At 39.6% G+C, this 22,931-nt stretch overlaps 1 protein-coding gene across 6 annotated transcripts in view; it reads right to left on the bottom strand.

Moving 5' to 3' along the window:
* Positions 1 to 22,931, bottom strand: part of LOC121181769 (pleckstrin homology domain-containing family A member 5-like) — a 75,961-nt gene that overhangs the window by 18,928 nt on the left and 34,102 nt on the right. For all 6 annotated transcript variants that reach the window (XM_041037912.1, XM_041037910.1, XM_041037907.1 and 3 more), the window contains exons 4-9: positions 14,566 to 14,649; positions 6,970 to 7,090; positions 6,699 to 6,803; positions 4,871 to 4,943; positions 2,595 to 2,695; positions 1,085 to 1,200 (exon numbers count right to left, since the gene is read on the bottom strand). In XM_041037912.1, coding sequence (XP_040893846.1) covers positions 1,085 to 1,200; positions 2,595 to 2,695; positions 4,871 to 4,943; positions 6,699 to 6,803; positions 6,970 to 7,090; positions 14,566 to 14,649 — 600 coding nt within the window. The remainder of the gene's footprint in view (positions 1 to 1,084; positions 1,201 to 2,594; positions 2,696 to 4,870; positions 4,944 to 6,698; positions 6,804 to 6,969; positions 7,091 to 14,565; positions 14,650 to 22,931) is intronic.

Below are 22,931 nucleotides of genomic sequence, written 5' to 3'. Positions count from 1 at the left end.
AACTTCAAAGTTCTGCAAATTCCCCTTAGCAGCATGGCTCACTGCGTTAGCAATAAGAGGGCAGTAGGAAAGGCATTCCTTCACAGTTTCCACTTGTATCCTTTTAAATAGCAGCACTAGTCACGTAATGTCTTCTCCAGGCTTCTGTGGCTCCACCGGCCCAGTAGAGCACACATTTAGCCCTATGAAAGTCTGCGTGCATTTACTCATACTTGTTTGGAGGAGATTATGGAAACACTTAAAGGTCCTTAACAGATTAGGTTCTGGGCTACTTATCATGTTTTTTTTTTTTTTTTTTTTTAACACTACCAGAGGATCAGCTTAAAATATGAATAGACGTGATAAAAAGTAATACCGTCCAAAGATTACAAGACACTAGATACTTTGATGTTAAGATAGCCTTTACTAGATAGATATTATAATGCTGTTACGCTAAATAGTCTTGTAACAGCATCACAGTCCCATTTAACAGTGCTATGCAGCGGATTTCAGGCACTACTGCTCTGTGTAATTACAGAGCACTTTACCATTACGCCTCTGCTTGGCCATGTAAAAGGAGGGCATTAGACAGGCGGGCTGCCAAATCACAGACATTTAGCACAGTTTAAAAAAGGAAGGAAAAAACCCTATCCTGATGAGTCAGTGATCCTGATGAGCAAGTGCAGCTGCACACAACATCCCCTGAACCACCTGTACCATGCCTTCACAACACACACATGCCCACATGCACATGGCATTCTTGTGTATGTTGTTCTGTAATAAACTTCAATAGTAAAACTAGTTACATAACATGAAAGAAAGCCATAGCTTCTTCCACAAACCCAGAAAGCAGAAATGTCAGAAGCGGGTGTTGAACTGATGCCAAAGAACTTAACAGGCTTAGCAGAGGGATTTAAAAAGTACTTGCTTACAGTACAAATGCTAAAAAAGACAAGTCAGGACAGAGAAATAAACCAAGGAAGTCATTAGTACTTGTTTTAAGAACTGTCCTCAAATGCTGTTTCCTACTTTCAAAAGCGAAACAACCCACTGTAATCTCCCAACTTCCAAAAATTCAGGGTATATTAGTGATGTTCTTACAAACCTTTTAACCGGCTCTGAATGCACAAGTGCAGCATCTGTCATTACTTTCATCCAAGACTCCATCTCTTTGGCCGTGTCTGTGCAAAAATAGTATGTCCGCATGTTGGGATGTGTCGCCTGTTGTGACAATAGACAGGATTGGGGACAGGGACAGGAACAGTGACACAGAGAAAGTAACCTGAAAGACAGAAGACAGAAAAAAATCAGGTCAACTATGACTTCTACTACTTTAACCCTGACTGGTAAATGAATATGTAGGTTTTTCACTAGAGAAGAAGAATGTAGAGCTGCTGAGATACTTTGTAAAGCAACAATGACTTCAATGCATGTAATATTTTAAATAATGGTGAAAACAGCTGGTTTGTGCAAACTCCTGGCCGTGGGCATCTGTACCATCTACATAAATCGAACTATGAGTCTTGAGTTTCATGCATACCACTAGATTAGGGCAGTAAATCTGCCACAATACTGTAGGGCTCACCATGCAGTCCATTGTATGGCAGACACATTGTTCCGTTGTCGCTCTGTTCCCTCGCAGCGAACAAGCCAATATATTGTTTCAGCCAGACAGAGAAAAACAGAATGTTTAGTGAACAACCTCAATATCCTGTTTACCAATGTCTGAGAAACAAAAAAAAAAAAAAGCACCATCATTGCCCCAATTACTTCAGAATAAACTTGAGAAATAAGTATCTTAATGACATGGCCATTTTGGCCGCAAAAACAAGAGACAGGAAAAGTACAGAATGAAAAATATGCAGTCAAAAAGTCATCCCATTCCTAAATGAATCACTGTAAACTGAAGAGGTCATGCCCTGCTCTACCTCAGCTCTCCCTGCATCAGTCTGTCTAAGTTGGAAAAGGAGTGGGCTGTGTGGTTGGAGAGACCTTGAGCAGACTCCTGGGCGTCTGTGTTTGGCTGTACTTGGCAGGACAACTGTTGTCTCTTAGGGTTTATAAAGGACCCAGTCAAATACTGTACACACCACTGAGATCTCATAAAATATGCCCGTTGCCCAGTAACCTTTCTGAGTTTCTGAGTCAACCACGAATACTACAATGCACCAGTACTATACCAAAGGCAGTAGCCAGCATAGATGTGTTGACATGGTTTCTTTGCTTTCTTAGCTTTAGCAGAGTGCAGTTAAAGTTTTTTTTTTTTTTAAATGACCTGCATTACTTCACTGTCAATCAACTGAATTTCTTAGAAAAGACAAAGCAAGTTCAAAGGAAAGTAAAAAATTAAAAAGTAAAAATAGAAGCTGATTTACATGCTTAAGAAAACATTGTGGGAATATAAAACCCACACAGTAAAAACTACTAACTTCAAACTGTAAACCCGTGGTCAAAACTACCATCTACTTTCAGCTCTTATCATTTTATTTTCTTAAAGATTTCAATTTTCTTCCCAAAAATTAACACTAATGCTTTACTTTTCTAGACTCTAAATGTACTCAACCATAAAATGTGGAGTTTAACAAAGTTTGACAGGAATGAAACCATGCACTGACCTTGAAAGCATATTTTCTGTTAATGTGATCATCCACAGACAGCATAGATACATGAAAGCTTGGTAGGAGGATGCTGCCAAGTATCCCCTCCTCTTTTTCATCTGCAGAGAAAAAACAAAACAAGTCAGCACAATGCATCTGTTTTGTATGTTTTTTTGTTGATGATACTACACTAAACTCATGCGATGAACATTAAACATTATAAAACTAGAGTTAATTATGAAATAAAAACTTAAAGAGGAGTGTGTTGGTCAGATGAGCAGAGGGTACAGAGTCCAGTCAGTAGAAAAAATGAGAACTGATTCAACGTCCTATGCAGCTAGGCTGTTCTAATCCTCATTAAGTTAGCAGACAGGGCTCCAAATTGACAATGGAGCACTCTCCACAGGGGGGATTAGATTGAGTCCAGAGTTTTAAGCGAAGAATTGCTTAACCTCCCAATTTGATACAAGCAATCTGCACTGCTTATCCAAAATAGTGCAGGAAAACAAAATATATTAAGCAGTCACTGCTGCAGTCCCATACGTGCATTTGCCTTGTTTGTTTGTTGTGTGTGCGTGTTTGTGTTTGGAGTGTTGACTGGGGGTGCTATGTAAAAAACATAGCCTCTTACACATAGCGGTAGCAACTGGAACAAGTAAGGCTCACTGTGAGCGGTGAGTAATATTTCAGGGTGTAAATGGTAGCTGAACTCTGGTCGGCCTCTGGTAGTTTAACAGTGGAGCTGTTTGCCCTGAAGCTATATTAGAGCCCTGGGTTCATAACTGAAGTTTAAAGGACTGATAGATTGATCTATTTACCAGCATCAGCTATACCTGAGCCCACTGGCCCCACATTTATTTATTCATCAAGACTTTGGGCTCCGTGTCTCTACCTCTCTCTCTAAAACAAGCACAAACACAGAGGGTTCTGCAGAACAGCCTCTGAACACAGGCTAACATTGTCGGAGATCCTGAGCGCACTACAACAGTCTGATAACTGCAGCAGATAGCAGTTGTGTTTTGTTCAGGGGCAGCGCAGTTCATGACCTCTCTGCCCACTCCCTGCTGATGGATACAATTTCTCCACATGTCTGTCTGGATAAAGCCTTTGGGTCCGCTGCTGTCTGTGGCTTTTGTCAGTCAGTGGGCGGAAAGAAGGCGACAGGACTGGCAGACACCAGAAATAACACAGACTGGATGTCATCCTGATCAGCAGAAACGATGACTGTATCCGCATCCAGTGAGCAGGGGGCACTGTGATACGCAAGACTTATTTTTTTCTCTGTAGCTGCAGCCTAACAGTACACCTAGCCTACAGTTGCACTTGTGGCCTCGCTGATTCACAGTATTCATTTAATTTTTTTTTCAAGTGGAAAGCTCTCAAACATTCTCTGGACACAGCTGTGTCAATATTTGATATGAACATACTGCATGAGAGAAGCTGAAATGCCCAGACAAGAGCAGCTTATAAAAAAGATCACACCTAACACATGCAAATGTATTCCTATTATGCAATAGGAGCAAAGCTACTATTTATAAAAACTGATTTATAAGAACAGCCAGATTTTAATAATTGAATGGAAAACCCTTTAAACTAGACTGGGACTCCCACAATGAGCCTATCATGAAAAAACATGATGGATGACAGTGGTAGTGGCCTTCTAAATAAAACTAAAGACGAGTTTCCACTTCAATCAAAGTAGAACATTTTATTACTTGGTTTGGAAAATATGGATTGTCTTTACTGAATTACATAACCATGTAAAAACCACAAATACCCAAAGAGTGACTACTCTAATAATATGATGGTGGTCCCTGTAATATGGAATTTGAGGAGGATCTGTAAATATTAGCAAGATAAATTCTGTTTGATATATCTGATTCCAAGAATTACACAAGTATGTAACCACTGTATAAAAAGGGCATCATCTCTGGAAACTTGCTTCATGCCCTGACTAACATTAGTGTGAAATCCAATTTCCTTCTATGCTTTCTCTTTCAAAATTATTCCTGCACCTAAGTCGTGTTTAAAATCCTGGCTTTGCTTGGGGAAAAAAATGATCAGCAAACCAGACAACAGGAGAGACATTTCAATTAATATTACTCTTTAGTTGGTCCTGACAGGTTGCTTACCTCAGGGACTTTGATTCAGATACATTAACAATCGCCAAGAACAAGGCTTGTGGGGCTCTGAGGGTCACAACAGTACACTGAGCTACTAATCAAAAGCTACTATTGTTGTCGGCAGTGCCATTACTAATGAAATATACTGTCAGCCAAGAAGACAGAACTTACCTCTGTAGTAGAAGAGGCACAGGTCAGACAGCACAAACCATCTCTTTTTCCACAGCTTCATCCCTGTACTATCCTACAAAGACACCAGAGGAATAGGGCACAATTAGTCCATGAACTACTGGGGACACTTAGATTGTAAAATGACAAGGAAAAATTACCCGCTACGGTCCCCTCCTTCTCCTCTGATATGATTAACTGAATTTCGTCCATGTGAATAAGCATTTGCGATATATATCACTTAATAGATGGAGTTGGTGTCTTCAAAGGACAATAGACAATCAATAATTTTTTTTATTTGAATTTTGAATAATGCTGTTGGTCAATGATCTGTTGACAAGTAGTTATGCTCTACTTCCAACTAACTGATATGCCACCTACACACCAGGTACCCCTTTGTCTTTCTTGTTTTGTCTTTATGTGCATGAACTACTGCATATTGTGGTGTAAAGTTCCTCACTGGACTTTTTGTAATTTGTAATTTTCAATTTTGTAAGAAAATAAAATAACTTTAATGGAGACATGTGGAACTCATCCACTCTGTGCTACTCAAATTCTACATATTATTGTGATGGAGTAAGGGTCATTTATTTGGCTCAGGGGAAACATTTGACTTCTGGTATGAAATAAACATAATAATGAGAGTGTTCCGCTGTATTTTCAACCCAATAACAAGCTTTCACTTTTAAACGAAGGCATGTTGCTCAGTGGCCAGCAAAAATAAACCTCCTGTGCTTAAGTTGTTCTTCAGTATTTCAATGCTGTGATCAAAGGGGTTTTCAGGCTGCTGCTTGAGAAGGATGAAGGGTGAGGAAAAGGGTATTAACTCCCCCGTATGCTTTATAGGAAAACTTGAGCAAAGTCCTTACTCGTGGATTCCACCCGGAGACAAAAGTAGGGGGAGGGACCTCAACAACTCTGTCATTATGGTCAAATGGCATGTGGGCTACAGTTTACTTTGAATGGAAATTCAGTTCTGTGAACCAGCATGTTTAACACATTAGTATCAAAAGAATTCACAATACCAGATGCTGTTCGGTAGGTTCATTATGGAGGCACATTTGAAATATAACAATAAGATTTAAATTTCTTGAGTCTTTTAATTCATCACCTTCCCTCTGTACAATCAAGGTCTTAACCACTCATTTTACAATGTGTTCATGAATAAACTTTATCAAAAGTTCTGTCAGATCTTCCTCAGCTCAGGCGGGAAGGGAAAAACGAGTCTTTCACCAATCACATCAATCACTGTGGCATTTTGTTCTCCCAATGGATCAACTGAAGGGCTGCAGTTTTTCCTCAGCCAAGGACTTCAATAGCTTCCAGATTTCAATGAGGCAGGAAAATAAAAGTGCAAATCCAGCTTTTATTCAGGGTAGCAGATTTGTGAGTCTTTAGCTTGATCTACGTCACCCTGATTGAGGTCCCCAAAGAAATAGCAGCTGGCAGCTGTACCAAAGGAGGCCATCATGTGTTCACAAAACTGCGCCGGGAGGCTGCAATCAAAACTAAATGAGTCTCCCACTTAGGAAGCATGAGAGAGTTCTGTCTGGCCAAGAGCTGCTTCAAGCACCCCCTTTTCACCCTGCTGTAAGTAACCAGGGAGCTGTGATGAGGTATTGGTATTTAAACACCGCCCGTGCTGGTTGACTGACTGAGCAGAAACACTGGACAAAGAAAAGCTGAGATCCTGTGAGACATCAAAAAGCTTCCTTTGTGCTCATCGTAAGACTGTTGCTGCATATGTTACAGGGAGAGGGAGAACATAAACCCTGTTCTATGAGTAAAAGCTAGCAGCTTTGTGAGACTAATCTAATATACTCTCGCTCACCTGTTTATAAAGCCAGTTCCTCTTGATTACTGGGGCACCAGGATTCCTCCTGATAGAGTTGGATCTCTTCCCAAAATTGTGGACTTTTTTGGAAGGTCTTGAGGGCTACAAATAGAGTATAAATGAGTAAACAACAAAGTGACAAAGAAATCTATACTTTTATCAAAATGTATTTTAAAAGCATTAAAATATAATCCAGTCACACTTCCATTATTTTCCTAACTTAACAGACATGTGCGATAATCCCATGATAATTATGTGTGCCACTTACTCTTCCTGCTGGGCTACTGGGGTTTGCGGCATAGTCCGAGCCGCCTGTGTAGTTGGAGGCCTCACTCATGGTGTTTAGAGCTCGTTCCTTCTTCTCATTCGCTGGCACTTTGGAGGCAGATCTAAGGGGAAAAAAAAAAGAAAATAACAAAGCATGCCAAGAGCACGTAGGTAAGTCATCAGTCAGATATATAGACTGTCAATTTATGTTCAATGACTTTGACAAAAGAAGAAGAGGAATAACAGGAAGCAGTCTTTATCATCTGTTCCCCCTTTATTCCTCTGAAGTTCAAGCTCTCTGCTATAATGAGATCTCAACATGGGCCTATGAATCAAGCCAATTACTCCCACCATGTCACTGTAGATACATTTCCAGGTCTCTAACAGCTTTAAATGGACTGCAAAGTCTGCCCGACATATTGGAATGCAGCAGTTACAGAAACGAATCAGACCAGGATGTCTCAAAGTTGTTGTTTTTTTAAAGCAAATGCTGAAAGCGTAGTAAGTTAAATACATTTGCCACTGGATAGAACACCTTGTGAAATAAGTTGTCTCTGGCCCATGGAGATGTCCTACATTCTTTAGGAAGGGAACAATGTTGTGGTCTAGAGGGAACAAGACAAGAAAACTAGAGTAGAGCAGAAATACTGCAGCAGTGAAAAAAAAAGTGCAATCTCTCAGATATACTGGTTTCAGGTCACTGAATAAGGACAGAAACTGCCATCCCTGCACTGGAAACTCTTCCATCTACCCTGCTCATCTGATCAACAGTCCAACATTTACGAGCTTCAGATTATTTGATACTATTCTGTATAAATGTGGCACTCACTTAAAATAAAAAATAAATCAATCCATTCATCCATCTTCAGCACTTACTTTCATTCTATCTATACCACCTTGATCGATCTATGCATCTGTTAGACATAAGGACAAGGCTGTAACACTAAAAAGAAAACAAAATGGAAAAAAAAAAAGAAAATCAGACTCAATTTAACAATGGTTTAACCATTCAGATTCCATGCTGTTATATTCAAGGTGCACAAACACGAAAAGGGATCACAACGGATAACATCAGCTCAGCTCACAACAGCAGGCAACACACACAGGATGTTCATTCCCGTGCAGCACGGTGACAGGTCTGTTACTATCTGCAGACCCTTCAGAAAAATGATGAGACAAAATAATGACAGTCAAAGTCTGTCTTTCTCTTACCTGCATTTAGAAGCAAAGTAACATAGTTTGTTACAAGGTTTAGTTGCAATAAGTAGTAGCATCTTATTATCATTCACCTAAACAACTATGGTAAGTTAAAAGGAGAATGTCATACAAGAGAGAATATTTTTTCTTATTAATTAGATTTCATTGGCTGTCTTGACTGAATATAGAAGGGGGTTCTGTGTAGAGGTGACACATTCCTGGGGACACCATCAGGGAAGTCTCAGGGTGGACAAGTGGGTGACTAATGCTCCCTCGAATTGAAATGCACGCAATTTTCAACTTGCTGCTCTAAAATAGCTGATTGCGCAGAGTGATGAGTAGCCAGTGAGATTTGCCTCCCTCTCCATCTAATGAACTCATTCCAGAAAATGAGCTCCGAAGAATTTCAGCACTTCCAATGACAGGCGAAATCCTAAGTGAACCATAATCAATGGTGTGTCGACTTGCCATCAAAACAAAGGCAGGGAGGGGCGGAGGAAACGGACTGACTTTGTTTTCCCCGAGATGCTCTATTCGATGCTCTATTTAGCCAAGAGACCATTTCCAGGCTCTGAGCTCCAGGTTGTTTGTGTACGTGTGTGTGTGCTGGGGCTTTGTTGATAATTAGTTTGGGCCGGATAATCAATCAGCATGCAGTGAAATTGAAAAGTAGTCAATGAGTCAAATTAGCTGCCTGAGCAAAAGAGTTGGACTGTGACAGCAGGCAGATAGAGAGCTGAAATCTGTCTGAATGAGCTGAAAAAAGCTCAACAACAATATTTTTAACAATAAAATAAAGCTGCAACAATAACATATAATAAAGCAGCATTTTTGAAGGATAATGTTGGAGAGAAACTTGACAAATGGTATTTCTCGCCATGAAACAAGAAGAAATATTAAGAAATGGAAAGATGAAAAATGTAAAAGCATCCCAATGAGATGTTTACTAACATTTCCACCTACTACTGTAAGTGTGGAGCTCACCACATGATGGCTATAAGCACTAAGCTGTACTACTGTCTGGACAGTGCGGGCTTGCTTCAATTCAACTGCAAAATAAAATATTAAAAAATAACTGATACCAAGTAACTGTAAATACAGAATGACATTTTGCAGAGGCCAACTTTCAGTTCCCAAGTATTTCCCCATCTGGGCCTCTCCAGTATTTATTTCTCAGCCACTTACAGTAAATACAATGCACACACGCAATGGAGCAACCAACTGCTTCACATCTATATTTTGACATGAAACTCTGCTCAAACTGGCTTCTGCTGGAATGTTAGCATAAAACACCACATGGATTATGTCACTGTTCATATCCACAACATGCTGTTATGAGTGTCTGTCTGCTTTAAATTACTATTTTCTTGTTTAGGTTGGTGCTTGTCTCCTGACAGCAGTGGCCAACAGCGGATATGATTGTAATGTGCAAACAGAGCAATAGCTGTATCAAAAATATTAGAGCTGAGAAAAGGGAGTTAACTGAAATTGTGGCCACATATTGATTATTTTATGTGTAAATAATATAGTAAAGGTTTACCAAGCATGCATATCCATATCTATCTGCAAAGAAACACTGCAGACCGGTTGTATGTCCATCACAGGGCGCAGGCAGACAACCACACTTACTCTGACACTCAGGTCTAATTTAGTGTGTTCAGTTGATCCAACATAACATAATAAATGCATTCGGTTCCACAGTTCTACATACAAAGATTAACCCATATGTATAAGAGAGTCACGTCATTGCCTGGTCCTGCATGGGTTTTGTGTGCCTGTGCAAGTGTATGGGTGTGTGTGCTGGCGTTCTAAGTAAACCAGAGCGAAACACTGAACTGAGTGGCTGAGGGTGCATTTTAAAATGACCACACAGCATTTCTAAAGAAATAAGAGTGCTTTACAACACTATTGTTCAGTGGCAAACCTGACCGTTATCTTTTTAAACAAACAAAAGACTAGAAGAAAAGGCAAGCATACACAGATAACAGTATCAGTGTATACATCAAACACCGTCACAGGTTCACATAAGTTTAGAACTGGGCAATAAATCAAAAATGTACAGATACTGAGATTTAGTGCAGTTAACAGATCTGACTGAATTCATGCTGCTTTGTTCTGTAACACTGCAGTGCTTCAGAGAGCTGATTCCTCAAGATATACTTTGTAGACTTATCGTTGTCCTGTGGCCCCAATAGAGGGTAAAAATAATGTTTTTTGAATTTATTTTAAAACATGAAAAAATGTTACATCTACTGTCAATTTACTGATATTTATGTGAGTATGTAAAAAGATCAATACAGATTTTTTTGGTCATATCACTCAGCTCTAACATAGCATGGGAACACATTCAGAAGTCTTACCTGTTTACATGTAGCCCATAAGGGACAGAACATGAGGGGGTGTTCACAAAGTTTTTGACAGGTTATCGAGACAAAATGAAGATTCAGCTGAGCTGTGCACCACAAAGTGCCCAATGATCATCAAACAAACAAGAGAGCAGATTTAATGCTTCCCCTGTAATCATAAAACTGCCAACAAAGTGAACTGAATGGTAGTGATTTAAGATATTTGTCCAGCAGCTCAGCTTTCATCAAGGATGAACAGCTTGACCTTCAGCTCAGGAAAAGTGAGTAATGATCTCCTGTAGTTAGTTGTTCTTAAGGGCTTAGATGAAAACAACAAATGGTTCAGACAGTAATGTGCACCTTAACAGACTTTAGAATGCAAATGCGTAACAGGTCATCAGGCAAAACACCATTCAAACCACCCACAGTCTGTTGTTAGTGTGCAACAACAAGGATTATTAACAGAAAAACATGTTCACATTTTAAATGAAAAGAAAAAAGAAAAGAAAAGCGGAAAACACAGTTATCCATTTGCACCTCACAGTGTATTACCTGCTAAACGCTGGGTGACACAATTTTCCACAATTCACACTACAAGACAGAGGAAAGACAAATTCGTTGAGAATAAAGGTTCAAATCTTTTGTCAAATGAGGGGTTTTGAAGACTGGCTAGAATAAGCAGTGTTTTGTGTTGTCACATACTGAATCTGCAAATTTGACCATAGCCAAGACAGTCTGAAAAAGTTTACATCAGTGACACGCACATTAAAATCCAAATTGTAATGATGTTTTTCTTTAAGAGTTTTGTTTTAGTGCTTCAATTTCATTTTTTCCCTGACTTGTCATTATGTTAGTATGTTGGTATGGAGCGGTATGCTGATTGTTTTCAAAATTTTAAAATGTACTGTTTTTTTTGTTGGTGACACTGCTTCACTCAAAGCAATGACTCCAAAAATGACTGGCTTTCTTTTTTTTTTTTTTTTTAATTTAATGAAAAAGACAGCTATTAGGAATTCACACAGGTGGCCTAATACACCCATTCAAACAAAAATCACAAACAGGGCTAATGGTTGATATATAACACCTCTGCTCTAACTCTCCTGTCTACCATCTTCCATTCTGCAGCCTGAACAGCTTTACTGCAAAGTATTTGTCATGTCAGTTATGCTTAATTATGCTTGCAGTGGCCAGTGCTGATTAGCTTACATTATCATCCTGCCATGCTGTCTTGTCACCTGCTGCAACGCTGGACTGATTACACCTAGGAGTGTAAGATGTGGATAATAATCTTCTATCATAGTATGTAATTTTACATTCTATCATCGCATTATCAATATATATGATGATAATGATACATTTTAATGGAGTCCTACTCACTGATTTTCAACTTTGCCCATAATGGTCTGATCTGCCCAGAGTAATTAAAGCAGTGTAACACTGTGCTCTTATAGTAGGTTTTATTCTTGCAGATGTGGCGTGATGACGACCTGGATGACTAGGAACCTTCACAGACATGTTGTCGTAAATACGTTTTACATGTGAGTTCTACAAATATTCCCTGTCAGCCTGAACATGATCATGTGAACCGCTAAAAATAGGCTCACACATGTACTGTAATGACGGTAGAATGCTGAGGCTGACATTCACTGAGGTGGGTGAAGCCACGTGCCGAAGACTGGACTGAGCCATGACTCGTGCAGTAACGTGCACATCCCAGTATAGCTGAGATTGTAAGCAAGAAATGTCTATGTTATGATCCATAAGCCGTGATAAAGCAGATTAGGAGAGGCTACAAACTCCACAAAACTCAACTGACACACTGAACCCTGAAGTAGAAGCTACAATAATTGTGATAAGTGCAACAAAACCCAGGCATCACAGATTCACCTTAAGCATGTGATAGTGTCCTTCTTACTGAGCTGAACACTGAGTGTCTGTCCTGATCAGTGCCAACTATCCCTAACACTGTGGGATACAGCCACAGCATCTGCCTTCCTTTCAGGCTGTTATATGTTTCCTCTACACAGAAAGCTGCCCCACCCTTTCACAATTACATAATCCATCATGGATGTGTAAATAAGTTTCACACATCATGGCAGACAACCGCAGATTTAACTGCAGTCACAGCGTAGAATTTACTATTTGCCTTCTCAAATCTGTTAACTCAAAATGAATCCAGGTTTCCTTCCTCATATTTTCTTTTCAGCTGTAGTGTTGTGTATTTTATGTTACTTCCATTATATATGTCTTCAGGTGGGTTGAGCTTATGTGCTTCATATGTTATACTAGAGTATAAACTAGGCACTAGAAATTATAATGCGAAACTGAAGGAAAGTTTTGTGTTTTGGATTTACTTAAAGTCAGAGCAGATTAGGCAGTGATTTTTAGCCTGGCCTCTTTATCCCTGTGGCAGCTTAAATCCGTCTTTGCCTTTTATTACTCATCCCGTGTAAAGATTTTCCCTCTTATTACTTCTGCTACACACAGCCAACTGTTGGATGAAATGCGCTGTAATAAACTTAAAAATAACAATGAGTCAAGTTCTAGGTTCATCACTTTGCTGTTGCCTTCACGAAGCTGACCTCTAGAACATCTGATATAGATTCATTTTGCAGATTATCTTATAAAGATAAAACACCAACTGCAAAATTAGATATCATCTTGCACTGGCATGCTGTTCCTCTCAGAGTGAAAAACAGCAGAGATGTGAGAGTAACACAGTGAGGGGAGGAATGTGTCAAGAGAGTGCAGTGTGACAGTTCTGGCACAACAACCTTCTTCACAACCATTTTTCAATTATTCCATCTCTGCCGAACAAAAACGCAGCACATTAGAAGTTGGTGAGACATAAAAAGCAATATCATATTTTAGTGAAACCAAGTTTTTAATTTCTAAACCACATAGTGAAAAAAGCTGAAACTGCTGCCTATGATGGGCGCTCAGGGAATTCATTCTCTGTTTGTTTTTGGACTTTTTTCCACATGCGAGTGAAATTTCATGACTTGAAGCAGAACATATTCCAATTAGCAATCATTTCTCAATGAAATAATTGACACCAGTTGCGATGACATGACTTTACTTCAACAATATGACATTATAGAAAACCTGTTATGACAGGGGTTCTGGGGGGAAATGACAAACTGCACTACTGAGTGCAGCTGATTCACGTTGCGCAACATCAAGCTAAGCTGGCGACGGTGGAACAGAAAAGTTGATGCTAATGTCATAGTGTGGACTATAATGCAAACAGTCTCGTGCATGTGTATATTTAGTGCATGCACAGATTGGGACACAGAGGCAAACATGAGTGGGAACCTGTGAAGGACCTGCCTTTGTCTCACTATGAGTGAGCCCATCAGCAGGGTTTAAGAGTTAAAGGCGGGTAAATCTGAAAATGGGAACACTGAAACGTCCTGAGGTGAACAAACACTAAGTTTAGTCTGACAGATTCATGAACTTATCCTTGAAGTAAAAGTTCAAGATGACTGGACTACAATCCTGTCATGTGGGCAGATGTGTGATGACTGTTATGCTGAAAGCAGAGTAGATGATGATCACATGGACGGAACACTGCTGGACGTATCCTTGTGCTTATGACAACCGAAAAGGCCGTGAACTCTTGCCCAGGTCACAATGAGGGAACTGTGAATCATGCAGTTCCCACTAGCTGATGCACACATGATACAGTGGCTTTTTATTGTCAGCCTTTAGGATCAAGATTATTAACGTTGCCTTGGCACTTGCAGAAAACAGCAACCCAACTATGCAATAAATAAAAGCTCTTGAATATACATGAATACATATGAAGCATCTAAAAAGTGATATTTCCATTCAGGAAGTTAGTTGTTATTTCCAAGGAATTTGTTAGAAAGAGAGATAACCGAGGAAGCACTGAATAGAAGAGGCTTTGAAATGAAAGGGCAGAACTGCAAATAGGGGGTGGCAAGAAGCAGACTTGTGCAATGTTGCCTACACATCAGGAAGCTTCAGCGGCATACTGTAGTGTTCAAAAATGCTACCCAGTGGCATTCTAAAAGCATAAACAAGAGACTTACTGTTCGTTGATGACAAAGATGCAGTTGTCTTGTGAGGGTAAGCCTGAGACAGGATGCTTGCAGGTCACCTTCCGCTCATTGTGACTATTGAGAATAGAGTGGGGGGAAAAGGAAAAAGAAAAAAGTGATCAATGTTAGAAAACACTGCACACACATCAGTAAAAATAAGCCCATCAGTAACTTGATCTACGTTTAAAAATGGTTCACGGCAATGCTGCGCCCTGAACACCTAAACATATTTTCAAAGAACTATAGCTGTAAAGAGAATCAAACCTGAGAGCAGCTGAGGTCGAGTTTGCATTAGCTGGGTTGAAATAGGAATACTCAGTGGAGACAGAACAGAGACACAAAATGGAAATAATAATAGCAAGCTTTGTAAGAAGAGGAGTTCATCAATCAAAAAATGGCCCAAAAAATGGTGTGAAAACTGGTTCACCCACACATACAATGGTTCAGTGTGACACCAGAACAAGCATTCGTGGCATACTGAAATCCAGACAAAGCAAATAGATGCAGCTTATGGAAAAAACAACAGCTTAAGAACATAATAACAAGACAAAGTATGGCATTGAGGGCCCCAAATAAAAGCAGAAAGATGCTGCATAAGGTATAGCAAAGGCTCCACAGCAAAATAATTCTTTCCTTTTCAAATAACAGCATCACAATTTCAGTCTTTACAATGATTTTAGAGAGCCGGAGAAAAGAGCAGTTTAGACCTAGATCAGTGTGTGCCAAATCAAAATCTACAGGTTCCATGAGGCTGCCATAAAAAGTGTCGCTCACCCACCTACCATTGTCCAATTACAGCACCCCACAATCACCTCCACCCTAGCATGATTAGAACACCAAGACACAGACCACACAGTTTTTGGAGAGGAGGAACCACAAGACTGGAGGCTTTACAACAACAGCAGCTTTCCAGTAAAGCAGAGTCTGGTCAGTGTTGTGTGTGATGTGAATGGCCCGGGGGCGGAAGGCTCAGTAAACTTTCCAGTGAGAATTACAAGCCTCACCGTTCTTCACTGTTACTGGTAAATCCTAAATCAAGTTTCTGTTTGACAGTGTCATTAGAACAGTGACTCGACGGAGTCATTAGTTCAAGATGAAGACTCAGGTCATCAACTTCTTATCTCATAACCTACAATTTAGAGATGGAAAAATCAATGGTTATTTTATTACACTGCAAGTGAGTTACAGCAACAGGAAGTTCAGTGGCTGCAAAGAGTATGATCATGTAAATATATTAATAAAGTACACTGGCAGCTGCATAGATTAAACAAGACATTAGACAATATGAATAAGGGGAAGAGCTTGAGTGTCAACAACAGTGAACACTACTACTACTACTGCCTTTACGTGCTGGATGGTTATTTTATATTTTGACTCAGTCAGGCTGAACTATAAACAGAACAGAGTCCAGCTACAGCCCAAAAATAACAGTTTTTAAACATGGGGTACTCATGTACTGAAAAGAGCAAATACCAAGTATGAAATAGGGGGTTTAGTTTCAGTTTAGCCTGGAGAGCAACTGTCTCCACAGCTCTGGTCTATAATTACTGGAGGCACTGTTGGCAGCAGAGCACTCTGTGCGGTCTTGGGGCAGACCAACGGCACCATTTTTCTTTGGTATCCCATCACACATGCCTATACTGCTCTGCACATAAGTTGGCTACAGGTTTAAGAAAAGAAAGAAAGTCTGGATAGGTATTTATATACACAGTAGAGTGATGAAAGGATGATGTTATGCAGATTGGAATTAATAATCAGTTCCAATAGTGAACCAGATCCAAATAATCAAATTTTTGAGAATCTTTTAGCTTATTTCACTCTGTTCAAAGTAAGTAATCCTTGGCCACACACCTGCCTGAGTTGTGTGCAGTGCAGTAACAGATGGAGGACTATAGGTGTGTCTGTGCACAGCCGCCTAGCTAGCGTCTATTGTTAACCTGCATATCAGGTGTTTAAGGTACATCAGTAAATTGTAGCACCTACCAATAGTCTGCATGTGAGGCATTTAGGTAACATCTGTAAATTGTAGCTAAAATAAATAACCTGGGTTACACTCCCCCTCTGAACTGCATGCACACTGGTCACATGGCCTGCCACCCACCACCACAATTAGATTCTCAACCTGTGGGGAAACACTGTTAATACATGTACCTTTAGTTTGCTTTTGTGTGGCACTTTAGCCATGGCTGAAAGGAAAGGAAGTTCTTATATATGGGTGCATTTTGTTCACCTATTAATTGGCCATTTTATTAGAGGAAAGCAAAGTCTTTGATATTTTAAAAAGGAACAAATTCATTAAAGAAAATCTCTCCTACTATTGCGGGACTGCAGACGAGTTCACTGACTGCCATAACTCCATATGCTTATGTTGCATGTACTGCAATAAACTGAGATGATTAAGTGATACCATGTACCATGTACTGTCTCTCCATACCCTTTTGGGTACTTTTAATGTTGCTAAAAATATTGTTATATTTTCATATTTTCAACTAAGCGAAATGTTTTGCATTAACACTGAACCAAATAACTTTGTGTAAAATTGAAGGGTTGCTCGTATTACCAGTCTGCAGCTCTATGCAGTTTTCAGCTCATTGTTTTGGTTTGGCAGTGCACGTGGTGAAGTATCAATGTCCCTAAATGATGGTGGAGTAAATATGTGTCTCGGCACAGAAGCTCACACAAGCCAACTGTGCACCACTTGCCCAATGAAAAATGGCAAAGTAAAAACAGCCAAAGTAAAAAAGTTAAACATTTACTGTAGCTAGCCAAAAGAGACCAAGATATTTTTCTCAGACCAAACCAAGGGCTATAAGGCGACTAAACAGTGGATTTGCATTCAACAGAGTGACGACGTCTACTCAGTAGTTCTACTCCTGTTGTTCTGTTTCTGTTGATATAAGTGATGTTAAACAGGTGTTTGCTAAAATATTAGCCCCAGGAACTTGATACTGGAAATTGGCACTGGCCCAGATATACGACAACACTGATTAAAAGACAGGTCCCATTAGCAACACCTGTTCATCAAGACTTTTTCAGGGGTCACTGGACCAAACAAGACAGTCCACCAATATATGGGTTGATGTAAGCTATTTCTTCTTTTGGGGGGGGGGGGGGCATCACACAAACTTGTTAAATTTACGTTCAGGAGCACATGGCTATTCGACATTTATCTAATGACTTAGCTGCCTCACACCGACCTCTGACCTCCATGTGGAGATGGTAAACATAGTGATAATTTCACCTTTAAAATCAGTAGAATGAATTTCATGTCAAATGAATTTGCCATAAAATTCAATGTTTGACTTCAATCAGCTGATACACATATGATACAACAACTGATATTTTTATCTGTTAGCAAGCTACGAGAAGATATGGAGTTAGACCAGCACTAATGGTGAACCTGAATTTTAAAGGGTGTAAATCAATAAATCATATTATTGACAAATAAAAGTGTTCGAAGCTCTGAGTTAAAATATCAACTTCAAAATGAAGCTGAGAAAGGTTCTTGAGGTTACAGTTTTAAAAGTAAAAGGCCCTCCTGATGTTAAGAAAGTTTTTGCACATGTGCTGACTGACACGTGTGCAAGGTCAGTGTTTTTACAAGAGGGCTTGTGTGACATCAAAGAGTCCCTATACCTATATGGACGGAAGCTATTTGAGAAGGTCCTAAACATTCCCAACATGATCCATGTGATATGGAAGGACAGTGAGTTCTTAAACCTCAGTGGAAAACATGGGGTCAATGAAGTAACATGATGGCTGTGGTTATGTGTAGGCCAGAATAGGCAGGGTGAGTAACAGCCACACACATTTTTCCATGTTAAGTAGAAAAATCTCCCTTTGGACAGCTAACAAAAGTAGCCCACGGCAATCAGTGGTTGTCTTTTTTTTTAAACTACTCTTAGAGCTGTTTTGTTATCCTATTCAAACTACACAGGAGTGACATTAAGTACACCAGAGCTAGTGACAGGCTTGACAGCACTGAGAAAAAAGGACGAAAGCATCCCACATTTCAGATATGGCTATTATTCAAAATCACATTTACTGCATCCACATGGCAACAGGAGCTGATTGCAAACATGACAGGATCATGTTGCAAAACCATTATTGACAAAATATGTGGGTTGATTTCCCTGTCCTAAACAACATAAGGGCCTTCTGAAAACATCACTAGACAATTATATGCAATCATAGTTGATGACAGGAGCCATTATTCCATCAATATCACTCCATGCTGCATTGCTACTTGCTCAAAATTAAATCTCCCTTTGAGTAAATATGTTTTCAAAATACCTCTGCCAACTAATTTTAGCTTACAACGCCATTTAAAATGGTCACACATGCTCTGAGGGATGTGGTCTGTGGTCACTACAGTCAAGATTAGGTTAGCATAAAATCATGGGGCTGTATAGTAAGGGGAGCATATGGTATCATTTTTGCTTCAATAGAGGATAAAAACATTGTATGCTCTTCATTTAGGCTCAGGATTTTGTCTTGTTTTCAAGAGGGAGCTGTTAGTGTATGGGTGTGTATAGATGAAGGACACCAGGAGGTTCCTTGCCTCTTGACCTCAGATGGGGAACTAGGAGTGGCATTAAGAGCTGACCACCCTGCAGTGAGGAGTGCTGGGCAGGTTTCTGGCCTCTGGACTATCCTGTCCACAAAAATTAGCAGTGAGCTGCAGTAATGAAGAGCTTAAGGTCTGGGGGTCAACACTCCACAGGCTTAGCTTTTATTGTTCTGGGTGGGTCTTTGATCCTTCACTCCCCTTCTGCTATAGTTGAACCACAAACAACTGAGAGGCTCCAAAAAGATTCTTTTCATCAGAGAAAGAGGGAAAGGTCTTTATGAGTTTTGACAACATATTGTTGTATTTTAACACCAAAATTTGAGGGCCCTACTGGAGAGTCCTTTGTGTAATTATTTCACTTGAGAATCAAACCAAAGCTGGAATCCAGATCTTTGCTTGAGGTGAGGTGGGGGCAAACATTTGGTTTAACGTTCCACCTCACTTATATAATCTGCAAAGCCAAAAACAGCTGTTTAATTTGGGGTATTTTTCCTGAGAAATTGTCTTCAGTGTTTATTCAAGGCCGAAGTTCATTAAAATGCAAACAAAGCTGTTAGACTGCTGAGGTCTAAAAAAAAAAAAAATCTGAACTCCAACCAATCCCTCACACTCTATTCATCAGAAAGCACAGCATAAAATAGTGACACAGTATGTTATTTGTCAACCACTAAAGAATCCTTATGGGGCTAACTCACAACATTACATTTTTACTTTCAACAGACCAAACAAAAGATGGAAGAAAAACAAAAACACTATTTGTGGCCATATCCCTTTGTCAAATCTTTCAGTGTGGAGTATCTGTAAAAACTGAAGGGGATTTCCTCATGTGGTGCTGTGTGGAAAAACTGGGACTCATCGTGAAGCGTTTGAACTGCTGTAGCTAATTTGGATGTTGGGGAATTTATGAAAAAAAAAAAAAAAAAAGCTTTTAAAAAAAATTCTGTGACTTTGACACTCTGATTCTAAACAGACAAATTGAAGAGAACAATCACCTACTCTGTACTGTATGTGAAATGAGAGTGGAAGGAAGATTTTAATGGATTTTAATGGACGTGTGATACTTTGAGCCACTAATTCACATCCATTAAAAATTATATCACCACTCTAAAGATGCGCTCTAAAAAACTGGACCAGTGATCAGTTTATCTGGTTTTAATAAAAAAAAAAATGGTGTACAGCATAGAAGAAACTGACTAGTCATTCTCATTATCACTATGAAACTTCATTTGCTGCTGCAATTTCCATGAAACTGCAGCATGTCTTACACTACAGGAACCTAGTATGACGCTAAAAGATTGAAACTCTGTGCTTTTTACTTCTGCTTTTAGCTTTGGGAAACCTCAAGCAAAGAGAGTCATGTCTTTCTGACCGGGCTGTCCTTTCTATAAATACATACTATCTTACAACAGCACATTTATCCTAATTATTTTTAACTAAATGCCTTTTAAGTTGCTTCAAGGCCTCTACTGTCTGTGCATCCCATTGTCTAAAAGTACAGGTCAGAGCAATCTGGAAATCCTGCCTGCCTCCTTTCCCAAGGATATGATCTAATGACACATACTGCACACAGCAGATGCTTTAATCAGTGCTCCTCACAGCAGCATAAGTCAGAACATTTTAGAATGTATTGCTCAGTAGGATCACAGCCTTACACTCGCAGGGCTGTGCTAATGAAATCATACCATGCTATTTAAACCCAACTCTAAGGTACACATCTCAGCTCAAGTCCCCTTAGCCCATATCCAAGTCACATATCTCACACACATTTAATTCTGCATTCACACATGTGACTATTTGGTGACTTTCAAATCACCTAATGAGACCGTATACCTTTAGCAGGCTTAACCTCATTCATTATTGAAATGCCAAAATTACCAATATTACAGTTCAAGATTGGGCATTTTTAGATAATTTCTAAACGCCAACACGTCACAGAAATATCTACAGTCTAAAAGAGTCCAGCAGGAAAACATCTTGGTCCCTTGAACAAATCCAACTGCAAATCACTCAGCAGAGCCTTTCAGTGATAATTAATTCTCTTGTTAATGCTCATAAATCTAATCCTATTACACAAGAAGGAGCTTGGATACAACGTTAGACAACGCCAGTAAGTACCGATTGACGCTGTGATACTACTACTATCAGGTGAGCACTCTCCACTAGCATAGAAAAGAGTTGGGCTGCAGTGGAACTCCTACCACATGGACTTTGACTGGAGGTATGAATAGCCCTCCTCACAAAAGCTGAGCTGAATAAGCAGAATAGGCAGTTTGTGAGAGGGCATGTGGGGGGCAGCAAGAGAAAAGACAAAAAAGACAAAAAAAGGGGGCTTTGCAGTCACCGAGAGGCCGCATGAAATGCAGTGCAGCAACATGGAGCAATGTGGTGTCACAAATCAGCAATACCTGGACCACTGTAATACATCTTTAAGCAAATGTTGTGGAAAACCTGCACCACAGCACATCACTGCGGAGAACACAGCCCATACTTTCAACTGCACGCCTTTCACCTTAGACCTTTTTTACTTAGCCACAGAAAACAGCTGCTCATTCGGGCAACAAATTTGATTTTTTTTTCCCACAAACAATTCAATTAGCAGCTCCCTTGAAGCAGCTGCGACTGTGCGCAAAGTGTGTCAAGGCAACGCTGCTGAACAGGCTATTCAAGACCATTTCAGAGCCATGGAAACGAGCTGCCTTCTCGAGGAAAAATAACACACCGATTCAAAGAAGATAAATTTTTATGTTTAAGGAGAAAACTCAGGAAGCAGCGGCGGGGGAACTGCATTGCATTGTAGTCAATCCGCATAAGGACAAACTAAGCTTTCTGTGGCCTTCTGATCAGAGGATGACATGTTCACAAGTATTCCTCATCAGTGCCTTAAATGTCTGTGTATGAGAAAAAAAACTTTCCAACACTGCAGTAGCCAGACATCTAAAGTTTCTATCTTTACTTTCAGTGTTTGTTAACCATTCACTGTTCAATTTCAGGCTTCCTTAAAGACATCAGCAGGCAGGCATTCAATATGACTTTTCAGGGTAGTACGTGGGAGAAACCCAAATCAGTCCGTTGAAAGTGCTGTATGAAGTGCTGTCTGATTTGTGTTTTCACTTCCTTAAAGTTAAGCAGAATCACAACCATACTGTAAAGCTATGTAGATCCATTGCAGGACAAAGAGCAGAAGTGTAGCAACCAAAACAGAACTCTTGACTCATCTAACCCAGATCTGCTGGTTAAAGAAATACATAGATGAGAGGCAGGAATGGTGCAGGCAATCAAAACATAAAAAAACAACAAAAAAAAAAAAAAAAAGAACAACAAAGACAAGAATATAGTGGAAAGCTCATAAAAACCATTACCTTCAGTTCTCTTGTATGCATAAGATTAGGGACTAAAACAGTAGTAAGAAGTGGGATGTAAGAACTGCTTTCAGGTGTTAATTCCCCTTTTGAGCATATGCTGGAGTAAAGGGTCAACTTAACCGAGAAGCATTTGAATTCATGCAACTGGAAATATTTCCATCTCAAAATGCTACAGACACGTGAGCTAGTGTCATGTGGCTACTGTATTTTTATTTTTATTTATTTTTTGCTTTCACAAAGTACTGCCATCCTGCAAAATAAAATATCTAGCACTCAACTGAGAAACTAAATTCAGAAATCACATACTGGAGGGCCACTTTATACGTTCATGGTCTCCACAGCTCTCAGTTAAAATACAAACATTTGACAAAGATGGTAACAAATGCATTGAATATGTAGACGACACTTCACTGCAGTTTTTTAGC

Source organism: Toxotes jaculatrix, chromosome 5 (assembly GCF_017976425.1).
Source record: "Toxotes jaculatrix isolate fToxJac2 chromosome 5, fToxJac2.pri, whole genome shotgun sequence".
Classification (NCBI taxonomy): domain Eukaryota; kingdom Metazoa; phylum Chordata; class Actinopteri; family Toxotidae; genus Toxotes; species Toxotes jaculatrix.
Note: the sequence above shows the minus strand (reverse complement) of the source record. Positions and strands in the feature narration are given on the sequence as shown.